Source organism: Drosophila persimilis, unplaced genomic scaffold (genome assembly GCF_003286085.1).
Source record: "Drosophila persimilis strain 14011-0111.01,24,50 unplaced genomic scaffold, DperRS2 tig00000124-arrow-pilon, whole genome shotgun sequence".
Classification (NCBI taxonomy): domain Eukaryota; kingdom Metazoa; phylum Arthropoda; class Insecta; order Diptera; family Drosophilidae; genus Drosophila; species Drosophila persimilis.
The window spans coordinates 11,553,305-11,570,127 of record NW_020825294.1 but is presented as its reverse complement, the minus strand read 5'-3'; the positions used below and the strand labels follow the sequence as shown (position 1 = coordinate 11,570,127).

The 16,823-nt window shown below is 46.3% G+C and overlaps 3 protein-coding genes across 5 annotated transcripts; 2 read left to right on the top strand and 1 right to left on the bottom strand.

Annotated features, from left to right (window-relative positions):
- The first annotated feature begins 73 nt into the window (after positions 1 to 73).
- LOC6598111 (non-lysosomal glucosylceramidase) lies at positions 74 to 13,137 on the top strand. 2 transcript variants are annotated; one of them, XM_026987364.1, is made up of 7 exons: positions 74 to 564; positions 8,541 to 8,810; positions 10,133 to 10,650; positions 10,722 to 10,977; positions 11,036 to 11,409; positions 11,474 to 11,707; positions 11,777 to 13,137. In XM_026987364.1, exons 1-7 carry the CDS (start codon positions 314 to 316, stop codon positions 12,634 to 12,636), a joined length of 2,763 nt encoding a protein of 920 aa, XP_026843165.1. In that variant the 5' UTR covers positions 74 to 313; the 3' UTR covers positions 12,637 to 13,137. The 2 variants fall into 2 exon arrangements, with proteins under 2 accessions (XP_026843165.1, XP_026843164.1); XM_026987363.1 differs by having other exon boundaries at positions 10,055 to 10,650.
- LOC6598094 lies at positions 4,997 to 6,782 on the top strand. Of its 2 annotated transcripts, none has more exons than XM_026987365.1 (2): positions 4,997 to 5,153; positions 5,205 to 6,782. In XM_026987365.1, the coding sequence occupies exon 2, from the start codon at positions 5,209 to 5,211 to the stop codon at positions 6,631 to 6,633; it is 1,425 nt and encodes a 474-aa protein (XP_026843166.1). In that variant the 5' UTR covers positions 4,997 to 5,153; positions 5,205 to 5,208; the 3' UTR covers positions 6,634 to 6,782. The 2 variants fall into 2 exon arrangements, with proteins under 2 accessions (XP_026843166.1, XP_002023266.1); XM_002023230.2 differs by having other exon boundaries at positions 5,147 to 5,153; positions 5,209 to 6,782.
- On the bottom strand, positions 13,119 to 14,632 carry LOC6598112 (transcription termination factor, mitochondrial). The gene is made up of 3 exons (XM_002023232.2): positions 14,161 to 14,632; positions 13,522 to 14,102; positions 13,119 to 13,457 (listed from the first exon to the last, which is right to left on the bottom strand). Exons 1-3 carry the CDS (start codon positions 14,609 to 14,611, stop codon positions 13,215 to 13,217), a joined length of 1,275 nt encoding a protein of 424 aa, XP_002023268.1. The 5' UTR covers positions 14,612 to 14,632; the 3' UTR covers positions 13,119 to 13,214.
- Positions 14,633 to 16,823: the final 2,191 nt, after the last annotated feature.

Below are 16,823 nucleotides of genomic sequence, written 5' to 3'. Positions count from 1 at the left end.
ATTCCGCCGCCAGAACTAATTTTAATCGCGTCCAATAACTAACTAGAACGGCACCGGGTTGAGAGCGAAGCACACGCGTCCAATTTCGTTGTGTTTTTGTAAATAAACAAAGTTAAAAAATACGAAAGCGCAACGAACGGGGAAGGCGAGACAAAATAAATAAAACAGAATCTTCTCGCTGTCCAGCCGAGTGTTTTTGTTGCACTAGTGCTCTCAAACTAATTCCATTGAGGCATAATATGCCGTGCATGGTACTTAATTAAAGCTATTAAAAAACTAACCTGTCGCAGGCGCATTAATCGAGTCACAAGCAATGGCAGCAACCGGCAAAACAGCAGAAGCAGCGCCAACAATGCTGGGCAATGGGAATGCCGTTTTCGACGAAAAGCTTAAGCGGGCGGAGGAAGAGAAGGAGGAGGCGCGTGCCGACGAGCCCAACGAGATCACGGACGTGCCGCGCTACGGCCTCAAGCTGAAGTTCGGTCATGCGTGGCCTGAGCGGAGGATCCAAAATGTCCGGGCATCCATCCGGCAAACGCTGCCCTTGGTTCCCCTTGTCTGCAGGTGCGATATATGTGTACACTGTTTTCTGATACTGATAGTGATGCTGATGCTGTTGGGGGGTGGAGCAGGGGCGGACAGATACGTTCATACATAATTAATCGAGGCACAATAATGCGAAATCAATAACCGGTCCCAAGAATACCCCAACAGGAGCTACACCGAGCGGGGCAGGACCCTCTCCCGCGGGCCTTTGCGTGCCAAATATAGCGCCAGGACCTGGCCAACACACAGATACACAGTAGGCTCGACTCGTAAATTGGATTCCATTGTGGTATCGTTGCCAGCTTAATGACATTAAAAACGGCAGCGGGACAGGCTAAGAGGACACCAACACGCGAGGGACTGAAGTGGAGCGTGTGGGGATAGATGGAGCTTATGCTTCTATAGATAACGTAAGGGGCAATCTACATTTGCGTCCAGGGCGATGTTCATTGAAAGTTTATGATTAAAAACATCCTAGAAAAAGCCACAAAGTGGAGTATCTTTTTGCCCCAATGGAACCATCTTGTTCTTTTGAGTTCTCTTATTAATGTATCCTAATAGATATATTTCATCATTGAATATAAAATAATTATGGTATGAATAGCTAAACTTGTACCAATGTTGGCGTTAGCCGCAAGACCTCCCCACCTCACCTTCTGTCTGCCCGCATTGGCGCCAAGTTGGGCGTCCTGTTTGCGTGTCCCGGCCACATTTTCGGAGCTACGAACAAACAAAAAGAGCCCACACACCCATAAGAGCTAACTTTTTGAGCTGCCTTTTCCCAGAGAGCGTGAGAGGGTTGACAGAAGTTTCTTCAGCATAGCACATACTCGTATTTTTCTTGCCGGGAATCACAGCATTAACTGACCTAACAAACTATTCCATACAGAACAGAGTGCCCTGAACTCTTCTGTGCCAAATATGGGTCGTCGTTCAGCTGAGTATATGAATCAGGGAACTTGAAATGTTATTGAAGTTTTCAAAAGTACACAGCTGATTTGTTTGGTAGGGTGTGACTAAGCATTGAATTCATTTGTTTGACGTGTGTTTGGGGAACTCGAATTGATTGTGCCCCTGCCTGCCTGTGCTCAAAGGTATTTTATAATCTCCAAATATGGCAGCAGCTTGCTTATCAGTTACTATTGATAGGTGCCTGCGGTGGGTTGTGATTGATAGCCTTAATAATCCGCTTACAACAAAAGTGCACCGTCTATTTATAGTTTGAACAATACTCATCCATGCACACAGAAGTCATTTGATATATCGGCACCACTTCATACCCAACTCTTGTTAAATAAACGTTTCCCCTCTTGAAGTTCCGCAGAAATGCGCTTGCTCGCATCTAATTTCTTGGCCAAACAGTTCCCATCGCCACTCTCCGACTGCAATATATCCGATATCGTTGCGTACTTCTAAAAATCATTATTCACCAACGAAAGTCTCTGTTCTTGTGGGAATTCCACGAACCTTTCTCTTATCTAAAGGCATTTTTGAAAGCTCACTTTTGATTTCCATGACGTTGCACAATGGTTTACCCTCGCAGAGAGATACGAGTAGCATAACACGCTCGTTCCCCACTGTAGGGAGGGAGTCGTAAAACTGTTGGCTACTACGAGCCTCATGCCGGCTGCTATCAGGCCAGGTCTGATGTTATAGCATTATCAAGAGGTGTGGAAAGTAATCTGGGTTGATAGCTCTTCTATTTTAATAAGTGAATACCTTTTAGGCAACATTTATTAGGCTGTAAACCTATGACTGCATCAATGAGATCACCATAAAAGTCGTAAAATAGGGCCTACGATTAAATGCAAAACTCCAGCACTGACCTGGCTAATAATTATTACAAATCCAGAGAACTACTTGCACATTTCCTGTGGACCATTATCTATTACTCCCTCTTTTTTCCGATTAAATATTTATACTCGACCACACATATAAGTCAAGGAGCGATTAGAGAAGTCCCATGAAGGTTGACTAGCCTGAGTGAATTCTCGTATTCGATTGATAAGGCTATATTGTGTGTACTACAATCCGATCCATTGAGAGTAATATTTGTGAACTTTCTTGTGGCCGTTCCGTTTTTGTTTTTCTGCAGATATAACCATATTAATCTCTGAATCTTCAATTATAAATTCTGCCTAGTTTTGGAAACTGTCATCATATTGCTTTTAGAAAGGAGACTGTTGAGCTACTGGGCTTCTTCAGAAGCGTAACTCGATTGATTTGATTAATCACAACAACAAGAAGCTTTCGATTAAGTAATTTGTTTTATTTCGATTTGCAATGCCATGGGCAACGGTGCCAGACTACGGAGTGACTATCGGTGCCTCCCTCAGAGCTCTCGCCAGTGACGAACGATGGGAAAAGAGGGATACAGCGATTAAGGGGAGGGACAACAATAGCAACCAGCTGCGATAGGTTCAGAGATCTGATCTCCGTAATGCTTTTTGTGCTGCAATGGGCAGGCGCTTAGTCGAAAAGAAACTAAAACAAAGTCTCCTGTATTAACCAGCAAATGCCCTTTATTTCACATGAGTCGTATTGAAGGCGATACGGGGGCTGTCCTCCTTTCAGGCTTTCAATTTGAATGCCCCGAGCTCTTGCTCGAGTTCAACGTAACTTTGATGACACAGTTCCCGCAATTTTCGTTTCCTGATTGCCAACTACTTTTCACCCAATTCCTGTCGGATTCAGCAGCAGCGTCTTTGCCCCAAAACAAATTATGTGAAAGCAGAGCAGAGTGCCTGGCGCCAGCCGGGAAAAGCATAAACCCAACCCACCACCAACCCACTCCTGCCTCTGCCCCTGCTATTCAGACCCCATCCAGCATGTCTGTCACACATCAAACGCTTTTGGCACAGCTCCCAACGAGATGTGTGCATATGCCCTGCTTGAGCTCCTCCTTGAGCCAACCGATAAGCAAGGAGCGTCTTCAGTGTCTGTGGAAAGAAATCTGCGAGTGGGAATGGAAACAGAAAGCTCATAGCCCCCTGGCATGTGCATTTACAAATGGAAAATGGAAACTGGAAAAAATAAAAATTTCATTTTCCTTTACGTATTTTCCCTCTCCATGCATTCAAGTTGTACGCCTATGCAGACGGAGCACTTTCCTCATTGTTTTTCCATGTTAAGGCATTTTCCCCCGTCACCACTGACTGAGCATTTCTGTGACGAGAGAGGAGAATCTTCTGCATGTTAGGACACAAGCGAGCTCCCTAGGGGAAAACATTGTAGTTTGAGGAGGTTGAAGCCTCTTCAAGACGGAGTCCGAGTCGGAGTCCCTCCTGGCTTTTGCTCTCAACTTGTCGCATTTTGTTTATTTTTGATTTGCTCCCAGAACAGTGTTATTTTTCGGTTGGTTGAATGGCAGTCTGAGACTTTAGATTGGAGATTTGATATTTATAGACTTTTCCAGTGTGGGTCCAGCACTGATTGGGGGGGGTGGAATGGAAATACATTTACTGTGACTAAAGTTGATGGGCTCTGTGTCGAGAGGGCATGAGGATAAAATGTGCAATGACCTCACTCGGAATTAGTTAGTTTAAAAGACACGAACACTTCATGGAACAAACTTCTGCAATCTTCTGCTTCAGCTGTAGACGGACTTCATCTTATTTACCACCTTTGCTTCTTGACAATCCCCGTCCACGTTCCTTCAACAAATTAGACCCCAACCCGCAAGAACTTATCCGATTTCCCAGACGACAACAAAGTTGTGCATTCATTTGAGACGGCAATCCATCCGTGTACATAGTACCCCAACCCCCAATGCTGGTCCGACCAACTTCATTTGTTACTTGCCACAAGCAATTTGTGTCCCTCTCCCTGTCGCCGCCCCATCCTGCCCCATTTGCACCTTGACGTCACTTGACCCACGCTGACCCCAGCACCAACTCCTCGCCTGCAATTTCACAAATTGGGTGGAACAGAAAAACTTCTGCCAACACTACCCCCCCCCCCCCCCCCCCCCCCCCCCCCCCCACCCAAAAAAAAATGTAAATGGCAGCGAAATGTGGCTAGATTCGGGACAGGCTGGGCCTTTCGGCGGGGTTCTGTAATAAGGAGAATTCGTTCGTTTTTCGTTTTTTATATAGGTACATGGATGGACAGTTTATTTTGGTTTATTGACAACGAAGAGTCAGTTCTTTCAGGCTTTGAGAGTGAGTTTATTAATTAATTAATTGCATGAGCCGACGTGCCGAAAAATGCTCGGTTTCTATGCTAATATTGGGCTGCATGACCGACAAACGATCGTATTGGGAATGCCAAACTCACCCCAAATATATGTAGAAATTAGTAATTATTAAAATTTAGAACTCCCCTATAAACAGAATCGAAAGCGCCTGCGAAGGGATTGTCATACGATCTTTTTGACTAGATTTTCGGGTAGAATAAGGCAGTTTCTGGACAACAAGTAATCGAAACATATGCTTCAAATTCAGCCATAAAGTCAGATCTTAAATATATATTTATATATCAGTCGAGAGTCACATGCTCTGGTGAGCCCTCCTGAAATCAGCCAGTCTCAGTAATTCTCAGTTCGAATCTGAAGCATTCGAAGGCGAGCGAACGTTTTGCATTGTTGATAAAGAGGGAACCCCCGAAAGGTAAGTTCTGGTGTCCTATAGCCAGCACTGATCTTCAGGCCCACCGCTTAGGAAGATGAGTCGCCACGAGAATGTCGTATGCAGGGGATGCAGCAAGATGGGGTTCACAGGACGCTGCTACCGCTGCCTGAGCTGCCCGAACTTCGACATCTGTGCGGACTGCTATGACCTGGACTTCACCACAGAGAGCCATCTGTTCGACCATCCGGTGAAGTGTGTGTACACCCCGGCCGATGTGGAGCTCTACTTCGAGGGGGAGTACATCAGCAGCGACCCCCCGCAGAGCTACAGGTGCCCCTACTGCAAGCAGTGGGGCTTCAACGAGGCCACGTTCCTGGAGCACATCTCGGGAATGCACCCCAACGCCAGCCCACTGCTGGTCTCCACCATGATCACCTTGTTCGAGCAGCAACAGGCCTCCCGCATGTTTCTCGAGAACGAGCAGCTGGCCGCCATGACGGCAGCGGCGAACTCGCGCAACGAGCAGATGAACCACACTGAGGGCACCCTGGTCCTCCGACTGGAGCCACTCAATCCCGACGGCAGCTACCGGAGGGAGTCATCAAAAACACAGACGGTGTTTGGCGATGCGGCCGTGGATCGACGGGTCGTGCTACGTCGGCCCGCATCAGGCCCGTCGGAGGAAGTCCCTGATGTGACCACTCATGGAGGGGTATCTGGCAGACGACGAAGTGTCCTCAGAGCTCCAGGGGGGTTTTACTTCAATTTGCGCACAGTCGAAGGGGAAAATTTTGGAAACTCGACCTCCCCAGGCCCGTCAAATGAATCCCAACAGGCACCGCCCGTCCCGTCGCCCTCGGGCCACCAAATGATGAACGACATGATGCGCTACTATGGGACCACCCCGCTCCCGACCAGCCGAGCCAGTCGGCCCAGGACTCCAGTGTTTAGCCAGAGCCCTCTGTTCCACAACGGCCTGGCACCAGGCAGGCGATACTTTTCCCACGAAACAGGTCGAAGCTTCTTCGTTGCGGATGCGTTTCCTGAGTCTGGGCTCGGTCTGCCCCACCAGATGACTGATCTGCCAGCTTTCAGCGCGGCACCACCGATGACCGCCACGCACGATCTACATGTTCCGACGCCACTTGACTTGGGTGCCACACTGCCCCTCGAAGACCATGACGCCTTCACCCAGAGCTTGACAGAAGCTATGATCAAGAGCCTGATGGCCTCCATGGAGAAGCCGCCCCCACAGGAGAAGCGGGACACCCGTTACCTCTGCAGTCCCTTTCTTTCCCACGCAACGCGGGAGTCCCCGGAGCAGAACGCGTTCCTAGCCCACCGGGCCGAGTTTGTGTCCCAGCTCCTGGCCTCGACACTGCACGAGGAGGAGCCGGCTGAGGGTCTTGGAATCTTCGAAGTCGACGGGCAGAATCGTCCCACTCAAGCACCACAGATGAAATCTTTCCCGAGTTGCGATCTCGCCGGGGCTGGCGATGCGGATATTTCTCCGCGCTAAGCGATCGCAGCTCCAATCTCTCTCATACGACATGCGTATGAGAGGCTGTCCAAACCAGCAATGTTTTATATTTTAAAGATTGTGAAATTTCCAGTTTTGTTTTCGGATGACTTTGAAACTCTTGCTTCGAGAGAGGCCATTAAATTTGTAGCGCTATACAGTGTTTTAGGCTTAAAAAAAATGTGTACTTAGAAAGTTCTACACTTTCCCTGCAGTTTGAATGGCCGTCAGGAGACTATTCCATAGAGCCCAGACGGACCAGTGCACGCTCCAAAACGAGGACACTCCGACAGTGTGAACAATCTCGGGGGGGGGGATAGAAAAGTGTACTACAAAACTACTCCGCCGGCTCTACAAATATTAGTTATTTATCCTACGTTATCGAATTTACTGGGTAACAGCGCGGCATCGCTGATTTGTACCAAGTACTTGTAAATATTTAAACATTTGAGATACGATTTGTGGGACCGCTGTAATAATTTATCATTCAAATTGTAAGATACGTATGTGAGCATCTCTAAAGATGGAATTGGATGGATGGAACTCCTTCGATGAGTAACAAATCCTGATTATGTTGGTCTGTCATAACGATGTTCCATTCACATTTATTCATAATCTTATCATAGCACGAAGGCTCTTAGTTCTCTTTATCGAGTTTGCACTATGTATTTGGGGTAATTAAAGAGTCACGGGCTCCCACCCAATTGGCTTGAAACCACTGCCATCTTCATACATTTCCTCGTTCAGCAATTTTCCCATTTCCTTAATTATTTTAAATGGGAAAATATGCAACGTTCTGAAACTGTCTGTGGGATGTGAATGCAGAATATCTCATTAATTGAATACTCGGAAAATTGGATAATTGGATAAAAGACATTAAAGTGCACCTTTCCGTCGCTTATCCTGTTGAGCTCTTGCTGCGTTTGTGAAGGCCGAGCATGAATTAAAAGGGACTGCACAGTAGTGAATATCCGTTTTTTATTGTGATAGCCATTTGAACACCCAATAAAAATTAAATGTACCTGTACACCGGAGTATTCGGTTGCCCGTCCCATTAACATTCTAAACGGTTGACGCAAAAGGTGTGTCTGGGTGCTTGCGCCGTTTAAAGCGTCTGCCAGAGGTGCGTTTCGAATGGCAAACAGAACCCTCAATGAACCACGAAAAACAATTTAGACTGTGTACAAAGATCGGGTTGAGTTATACCATACTCCATGATACTCGTAGTTGTTTAAAGTTTAAAAATATATAGAAATACCCGGAGAATGCTTGAGAAGTCCTTTACAAATCTCTTGGGGCTCAGCTGTAATAGGCTCTACTAGACATCTGCGTGGCCTCACTCACTCTCAGCCCCACTAATCCATTCGTGCCTCTTCGCTTAAACGTTGTGCGAACGAGTCTTAAGTCTTACTCAAATCATTTTGAGTTTATATTATTGTTGTTGATACTAGTACTCGTGACTCCTTAAGTGTGCGCATCTTCAGTCCAAAGATTCCCGAATATATTGTAAGGCAATGTATTCAGAAACAATCATGTGACTATGGGGCTTTGGCCCTAATACTCGCCATGGTCACTGGGGCCTTGCACTTGATTTTGTCAACCACTGAGACGTTTGCCGACCTTCACAGAGCCACAGAGCACCCGGCGCCCCATGAAAGGGAGGAAGAATCGCTAAGCTGTGACAGCCGTTACATCCGCTGTGCGTGTGTAGGTCGACTCCCCAAACGGAAAGCTCACACAATTATGACATCATCGGGGTCAGGGGCAGGCAATTGGATTGGGATGGCGCTGGGACGGTAGGGCGATATGGCGATTGTGCACGGGAAATGGAAATGTAATGGAAAATGGGGAAAGTTGAGCAGCTGAAATCTGATTTTTCACTCTGTCTCCTGCTCTCGTCCCAATAGATATGCGGCCTACTACTGGAAAGTGTCGCGTGAAGGTCGTCGAGTGTACATGGACTACTACTACATGGAGAACGGAAAGCAGATTTATGGCGTGCCCATCGGCGGGATAGGCGGAGGCACCATTGGACGGGGCTTTGCGGGCGAGTTTTGTCGCTTCCAGATGCGTCCCGGCATCTATGAGTACAATGTGGTGCAGGCCAACCAGTTTATAGTGACCATCAAAGATCAGAAGGGCTGCACCATCTTTCAAAGTCTACTCTCCAAGTGCAGGTAAGAATAACCTTTACATTTTTCTGTATTCCTCTGCCGCGCCCTCTGTACTACATGACTTTTGCAACCAGCCAAACCCTTCAAAGTGTAGATACTTTTCACGTTACGTAGCTATGTACATCTTTATTGTCATTTTCTGAACATTTCTTTGCCTGGAATTTGTGTTTTGTTATGCCTGATTCGCCTTGCTTGCATGCTTTCAATGTCCTATTCTTTCGCTTTCTTTGATTCTTAATTTCGTATTCTTAAGAATACAGGCCTTTATTGTTATTTTTTTCATATCTTGATGTTGCGAGTACTTGTACATGATGTAGCGTGCCTGAATTATTCGTGTCCAATTTGATGGGCACGACAGGTAGTGCAAGTGGATTTTTTGGGCAGTTGGGCTTCTTAATAATTGACAGCAATTTCATAAATATAAAAACTCTAATCTGATACATTTAAATGAGCATTGAACTGAAACTGTCGGCATTTATCATAGAAATCCGTTATTACAGGTATTTAAACGCGTGAATCAAATAGACATTTAAATAGTGACCATTTATTATATAATTCTATGGCTAATTTTCCTTATTTGGGTGAAAATACGATCTTTACGATCCTATTGCCGGCTTACACTAAGCAAATCGATCAAATCATTTTCGGTATCTGCAAATTACATACAGCATTCCTGTACCCAACCAAAAATACGAATAACCCGTTCTCTATGTACATAAACACATTACAACAATGGATTTCATTACGATTAGTTCTCATTGAAACGCTGTTTGGTCTTTCCTGTACTGCTTTATGTATTTCACCTCTAAAAACAAGAGTTTCCTCCCTCAAAATCCATATGGAAGTGTGGGCTAATCACCTACTCTGTAGAGCACTGTAACATTTCAAACACTAACCCTAGCTAATCCTCCCAGGCGGCGATGGTTCTGCTGTACGAAAATTTGAAGCGAACTGACACAATAATTTCGAAATAATATTTTTCTCTCATTCTGGATGCACACCACATAAATACGAACTATTAAACACGCAACCTATCGACAACACCTACAACAACATCATCACTGGGATATACTTTGTATGGTGCGGATATACACATATCCAAATCCGATGTGGGGTATCTGGGTTATCTACTGATACGACGAATGTCGTACTCGTAATGGGGGCTTTTTGGCTTTGTTGCGCTTTGAACTTTGGTTACGATATGGTTTTGCTTATGCTTTGCCACATGCGACATGCACCACATATAGCACCATGTCGAGGGGCAACAACGGCAGCGATCCGGATGCCGATGGGGAGAAAACTAAATGTCAACTGCCCAATTGCAGCAGCCGCCCCAAGCAGCCGCTGAGTGCCTGGCACTCCAACATCGAAGACGCACGGTGCAGCTACACGGGCCTGTACCCCCGCTCCTGGACCGAGTACGATCTCTCCCACTATGGGGTTCGACTGGTGTGTCGCCAGGTCTCGCCCGTCATCCCGCACGAGTACCGGGACTCCAGCCTGCCGTGTGCTGTCTTTGTGTGGAGTGTGGAGAACGTATGCGATCAGGAGCGCATAGTCTCCATCACGTTCTCCTTCAAGAACGGCACGGGCAACAAGAAGCAGGACGCCGAGGGTGGGGCCGAGTCGCAGCTGATCAGCGCAGGCAATGCAAAGGGCGTCGCCATTCGCCAGAAGATCGCCGACATGCCGTGCAGCTACAACCTGGCCTGTCGCGTCCTGCCAGAGATCAGCATCACGCGCTGTCCCCAGTTCGACCCGGCTGGCAGCGGAGAGCAGCTGTGGGCTCAGCTGAAGGAGCACGGCCAGCTCAGTGAGCAGCCTACCGGGGAAACCCTAAAAAGTGAGTGACAGAAACCATTGACAGCAAACCATTGAACCCCCTTTCTTAATCTGTGTCTCTCTCTCTCCTAGCCAAAGACATAGGCGTCGCTGTCTGCGCCCAACTAGCCCTCAAGCCCCAGGCCTCGCACGATCTGGAGTTTGTCCTGGCGTGGGACATGCCCAGGATTCAGTTCCCCAGGAAGATGCAGACGCACATGCGCTACTACACCAAATACTTTGACGACAGCGGCGAATCGGGACCAAAGATATGCGAGTATGCTCTGAAGCAGTACCCCAGCTGGGAGCGACTAATTGATGCCTGGCAGCGGCCCATACTCAGCGATGAGTACGTCCTATTTAAGTCCCATCAGAGACTATTTTAACAAGCAACTCTTTCCTCCTAGTACTCTACCCGACTGGTACAAGTGCGCCATATTCAATCAGCTCTACTTTATCTCAGACGGGGGAACCATCTGGCTGAAGTGCGACTCATCGCTGGGCAAGGAGCTGGCCTACGACGATCCGCGGCTGGCCTATGGGCGTTTCGGCTACTTGGAGGGGCACGAGTATCGGATGTACAACACCTACGATGTTCACTTCTATGCCTCTCCGGCACTGGCCCATCTCTGGCCAAACCTGCAGGTGAGCCTGCAGTACGACTTCAAGGATGCCATTGCAGCCGAGCTGAGCGACACCCGAAAGATGCTGTACGACGGCAAAGTGATGCCGCGCAAGGTCAAGAACTGTGTGCCCCATGATCTGGGCGATCCCGATGAAGGCAGGTCCCAGACACTGAAACATTTAAAAAGAAGGAATTAATGCGTCACTTCATTTTGTTGCAGAACCCTTTACCCTGATCAATTGCTATAACATTCACGATGTAAACGATTGGAAGGATCTCAATACCAAGTTTGTGCTGCAGGTCTACAGGGACTACTATGTCCTGAATGAACTGGCCCAGTCACAAGCGGACAATGCTAGCAAGTTTAGCTCCATTGAGTTCATCGACAAGGAAAGCCTGTACGAAATGTACACGCAGGACAACAAGCGCAAGAACTCGTCGGACGAGAAGCAGCGTAAGTCCCTCGGCCACGGAAATACTTAATGGACTGACTGACTTTATCGACTGAATTTTTTTCCTGCAGAGAATCGCAAGTCAGCCTCCATGTATATCAACGAAACCAATGGCAAAGTGTACCTCATGGATGCGATTGGCTATCTGAAGGCAATGTACGGGGCCTGTAAGGCCATCATGGAGCGAACCATTGAGTATGACAAGGACAACGATGGTCTTATCGAGAACACCAAAATGCCGGATCAGACCTACGACTCTTGGGTGATGGACGGACCCAGTGCGTACTGCTCAGGCCTGTGGCTGGCCGCTCTGCAGGCAATGTCGGCCATGGCCACCATTCTGGACCAGCCGAACGATTGCCTTCGCTTTCAGGACATCCTGGAGAAGGGCAAGCGATCTCTGGAGGAGAAGCTTTGGAACGGCAGCTACTATCGCTTCGATCTCTCGCCCAGCCATCGGGACTCGATTATGGCGGATCAGCTGTGCGGCCATTGGTATTTAAAATCGTGTGGCTTTGATTACGAAATCTATCCCAAGGAGAATGTGCGCACAGCTCTCAAGACGATCTACGACAACAACGTGATGGGCTTCCACGAGGGCAACATTGGGGCGGCCAACGGCTTCATAGCCAATGCGGCAGACCCCTCCAAGCCTGGCCATGTGGACAATAGCAATATCCAAGCAGAGGAGGTGTGGCCCGGAGTGGTCTATGCCCTTGCAGCCACCATGATACAGGAGGGCATGTTCGAGGAAGCCTTCCAGACGGCCGGCGGAATGTACAAGACCCTCTCGGAGCGAATCGGCATGAACTTCGAGACGCCCGAGGCCCTGTACGGTGAGAAGCGCTATCGCTCCATTGGCTACATGCGGCCATTGAGCATCTGGTCGATGCAGGTGGCATTGGAGCGGCGCAGAGCGCTGCGAGACTAAGTCGAGAGTAAAATCGAACCCCCAGTCTATTTACGTGCTACACAACCAAAGATATTTCTAAGCGAGCACAAAGAGGTTCTTAGCTTGTAATTTAATCTTTTTTCGAAGTGGGAAACGTAACGAGCTTAGTGGCAGGCTGTCGGCGGGAGTGGAATGGCAATGATGGTATTCCAGTTCATAAACAATAGCTTTACATATATGTATTTTCAAGCTGCGATCCGTTGGCTGCTTACTCCACGTCTTCTTTAACTATAAATCCACACACAATTCAATCTGCTACCCTCTGTTGAAGTACAACTACGAAATGGTATTCAAATGGAGCACAAAACGTATTTAAATTTAAATGTTAGCTAAGCAAAATATTTAAATCAATTATATGTCTGTTTCAATTAATTATATATGTCCTAAGCCAGTATTTCAATGTTTTAACTCGTTGCTGTCTTGAGTAAATGTGAACAAAGATGCAGAATTCAACAAGCATCTTTCGCAGTGTTCAATGTATCACGGCATTATTTATTACTGATCGAAACGTATTTGCAACTTAAAGAACCAACTTATTGAAACAATACTCTCCCTGCTCATGGGTCAGCAGGTGTTTGCTGAGATCTCACTTGGCTCTTCCAATGCTCTAGGAACTTCTCATACTCCCTCCTGCTGCGACAAAGGATAACCAGGGAGGAGGGGCGACACCCGTGGCTCTTGAGCTCCTCCACACGGGCCTGGGTAGTCTTCAGGCTGTGGCACAGAATACGTGGAACTTGGGCTATCTCAAATCGTGAGAATTTCGCCTCATCCAGCAAGTAGTCCAGCACCTCTTTTATCTGCAAAATAAGTAGCCAACATGTTGCGTTATCTGTGTTTCGCAAATTTGAAAGCGCTGCTTACCTTTGTAACCCGCACAGTATGCACCTGCGGGTGTCTGTCCATGATCACTTTGGTTTCACTCACGCTAAACCCCAAGCGATGGCCTAAGTACTCCACCACGGAGGAGTGCTTTCCAAGCACTTGGAGCTCATCCAGCGACAGCTTGAGGGAGCGTTGTAGTATGAGCTCGGGGCAACGAACCATCCACGGCATGATCTTGTCCTTCTTTGCCCGCTTCGCCCTCTCCAAGCGCAACTGCACAGACCGCGGGGTGTACCGAAAGGCCCACAGATCCTTCAGTATATTGATGGGCGACACATTGTAGTCGATCATATGCTGTAGGTTCTTCTCGAACATTTCGTAGGGCATCTCCAGTATGAAGAGCCGCTTGGACAGGTACTTGGTCACTATCTCCGGGCTCACATGCAGACTCTCGCTGATGTAGTAGACGCGATTCTGCTGCGGTATCGTCTTCATTTCTGCATTGAGGGCGGATACAAGCTTGCGGAGGCGTGGAACAGTCAGACGCAGGAAGGGAACAAAGTGATTCAAGTCCCGAATGTTCATCGACTTTATTAGCTCCAGTTTCAGCTGCAGGCGCTCTGTGGGAACATACCTGTAGACATAAGAAAGACGCTCAGCAGAAGAAGATGTACTCACTGTTGTCCAGCGAAAGAAGCCAGGGATACTCTACAAAGCTGCGTTTGCTAACGCCCTCCAGTTCCAGCAGGTCCAGCGTCATCGTCAGAGAGCGACTGCGGTAGCTGCGGTGCACCGAATCGTCGCCCATAATCCGCTGGAGCTCGGCATCGGTGAGACGGAAGCGTTCCCTCAGTGTGTCAATGAGCACGCTGGCTCTTGTGCCCGTTTCCTGCTCCAGGCGATAAGGCACGTACTCATTGTCCGCCTCGTGGCCGGTGCTCGCTGTGGTGGCCGCTGACGCCGTCAGCAGGGACTTCCTTGGCCTTGCTTGGCTTTCATACTCGTACTGCGTGAAGAACGTGCGTCTCGAGCAGCCAACTGTAGCTGCTCTAGCCAGAACTGGAGCTATTGCCGTGGTTGTGTGAAGCCTGAGCGCAAGCTCAAAACTTCGCAGCAAATTTCGCAACATTCCAAACAGATGGACTAGAAAAAATCCAGTAAAACGGTTTAATCTTAAAAATTACAAAACAATTTCTTCAGACCGGCGCAACACTGTTGTCATTTTAGCTTATTTTAAGCTAGATTTTCCTTATTTTACAATCAAATAGCTTGAAAAATAATTGACATGCTTATAGCTTGAAATCTAGCTTATATCGAATATAAATTTGCTTATTTTGGCCTAAAGAAAACATTTTTTCTTTTTTGATTGTATTGTAATATTTGGTAATTTTTATCAAGAAAAAAAGTCAACAATTGGTGCCAATTTGTGCGAATTACGGCAGCATGCTTTCGCTAAAAAACATATTGTGTCCAATACAAGCACGACACAAACTAACAAAATAAATTGTGTTGGAAAGTCCTCACTGTACATTGTGCAGTATATTGTACGGACATAGCACCTATCGACCATGTATCCAAACCAAGAATGAAGTGGATGAAATCAGTTCATTACTTTAATTCAAAATTTAAAAAAGTTTAAATTTTAGCTTATTTTAGCTCACTTTTTCTGTAATCTAGCTTATGGTAACTCTCAAATTATGGCAGCACTGCGCCTCAGGCGTTTTGCCACTAACCATACAGTATATAGATGTGCCAGTTCATACAACGAAAGTGTCACACACCGACTTGCGCTATCCGTACCCCAGAGTGACGTCATCATGAGTGAGAGAGCGCAGAGAGAACATCTTTGCATGTGTTAGTACACACGCAATATGTTTCGACAAAAATATGTGATTGTATGTTTTTTCAGATTTTTTGAACTCTCTCAGGTCTGATCTGTTTTGCCACCAGCATGTTTTAGTGTATGGGTGCACATGCATTCTCACGTACTTTGCGTGTGTGTGTTTACTATTGCTGGCCGCTAGAACTCAAATTTGAGTTTGGTTCTTGTTTCGGGTCTTTTGATGGACTGACCTACCGCCACAAAATAAATGAAGAATGGGCAGGGGGTGGGGGTATGGTACACTAGGGCGCGGGAAACAAAATAAAAGCTTATTTGTTATTTGTTTGATTTATACCACAAAATATAAAATATTACAATAATATAATTACACATTTATTTCCTTATTTTAAACAGGTTGATTAAAAATTATAAAAATTATGCAAACGCCGTCGGTTCTCGACGTTTTTGTTTATTATAACTAAAACAATGATGTATCTAAATATACAATATAAGAAAATATATATATATACTTAAATAAATATGCATAAATATAAATGGAATTGGTTTTACATATATTTCAAATCAATTGTCAATCGCGCGCTTTCCGACGGGAATCTGCAAAGTACAAATTTAGATGCCGGTCGCACCTTGAATACTCTCATGGACAATACCCATAAATTTTCTAATTCAATTATAAAATAGCTTATGTACATACATATGCACATAAATATTAAAGTTTATTACATTCGTATATTGCATGAGGGTTTTCAAAATTACTGCTGCCCGGTCAGCGTCGAGTCGGTGTGTCTCGAGAGAAAGAATACAAAAACAAAATATGAATCGTCTGCGTGCTGAAACCGTAGGGCAGCGTGGTCGCTGATGTCTTTGGCGCGGCACAGTGGGGACTCAGCCGAAATAGTAAAAAAATTGTATGAGTGCTTTAGATAAATTCTGATAGAGAATTTTCCAATCGAATTTTCCCACTGTGCCGCTCCAAAGACATCGGCGATCCGCGACCACCGCTTCGACGGTGCTGAGGCTCGAGAGTCCAGAATTGCCGAACAGACGAAACCGATGGGCAGCGGGGTCGCGGTAGAGACGAAGTACAGGCGAAAAGGGAATTGAAACCCCGCGCGCTCCCTCGTGCCTTTTGGGTTCTAATGTTAGGACCCGCCATAGAACAGCTTTTTGGTCGCTCATGCAACATCTTGGTATTGTATAGTCTTTGGTATTGTATAGTCTTTGATATAAACAAAACGTCGAGAACCGACGGCGTTTCCATAATTTTTATAATTTATAATCAACCTGTTTAAAATAAGGAAATAAATGTGTAATTATATTATTATATATAGTCGAGAACCGACGGCGTTTCCATAATTTGTATAATTTATAATCAACCTGCTTAAGATAAGGAAATAAATGTGCAATTATATTATTATATATAGTCGAGAACCGACGGCGTTTCCATAATTTTTATAATTTATAATCAACCTGTTTAAAATAAGGAAATAAATGTGTA

Coding starts and splice junctions, on each gene's coding strand:
- LOC6598111 (XM_026987363.1), top strand. CDS start 314: ATGGCAGCAACCGGCAAAACAGCAGAAGCAGCGCCAACAATGCTGGGC. Junction 565..8,540: donor TTGGTTCCCCTTGTCTGCAG/GTGCGATATATG, acceptor TCGTCCCAATAG/ATATGCGGCCTACTACTGGA. Junction 11,708..11,776: donor CTCGTCGGACGAGAAGCAGC/GTAAGTCCCTCG, acceptor TTTTTCCTGCAG/AGAATCGCAAGTCAGCCTCC.
- LOC6598094 (XM_026987365.1), top strand. CDS start 5,209: ATGAGTCGCCACGAGAATGTCGTATGCAGGGGATGCAGCAAGATGGGG.
- LOC6598112 (XM_002023232.2), bottom strand. CDS start 14,611: ATGTTGCGAAATTTGCTGCGAAGTTTTGAGCTTGCGCTCAGGCTTCAC. Junction 14,103..14,160: donor GCTTCTTTCGCTGGACAACA/GTGAGTACATCT, acceptor ATGTTCCCACAG/AGCGCCTGCAGCTGAAACTG. Junction 13,458..13,521: donor ATACTGTGCGGGTTACAAAG/GTAAGCAGCGCT, acceptor CTTATTTTGCAG/ATAAAAGAGGTGCTGGACTA.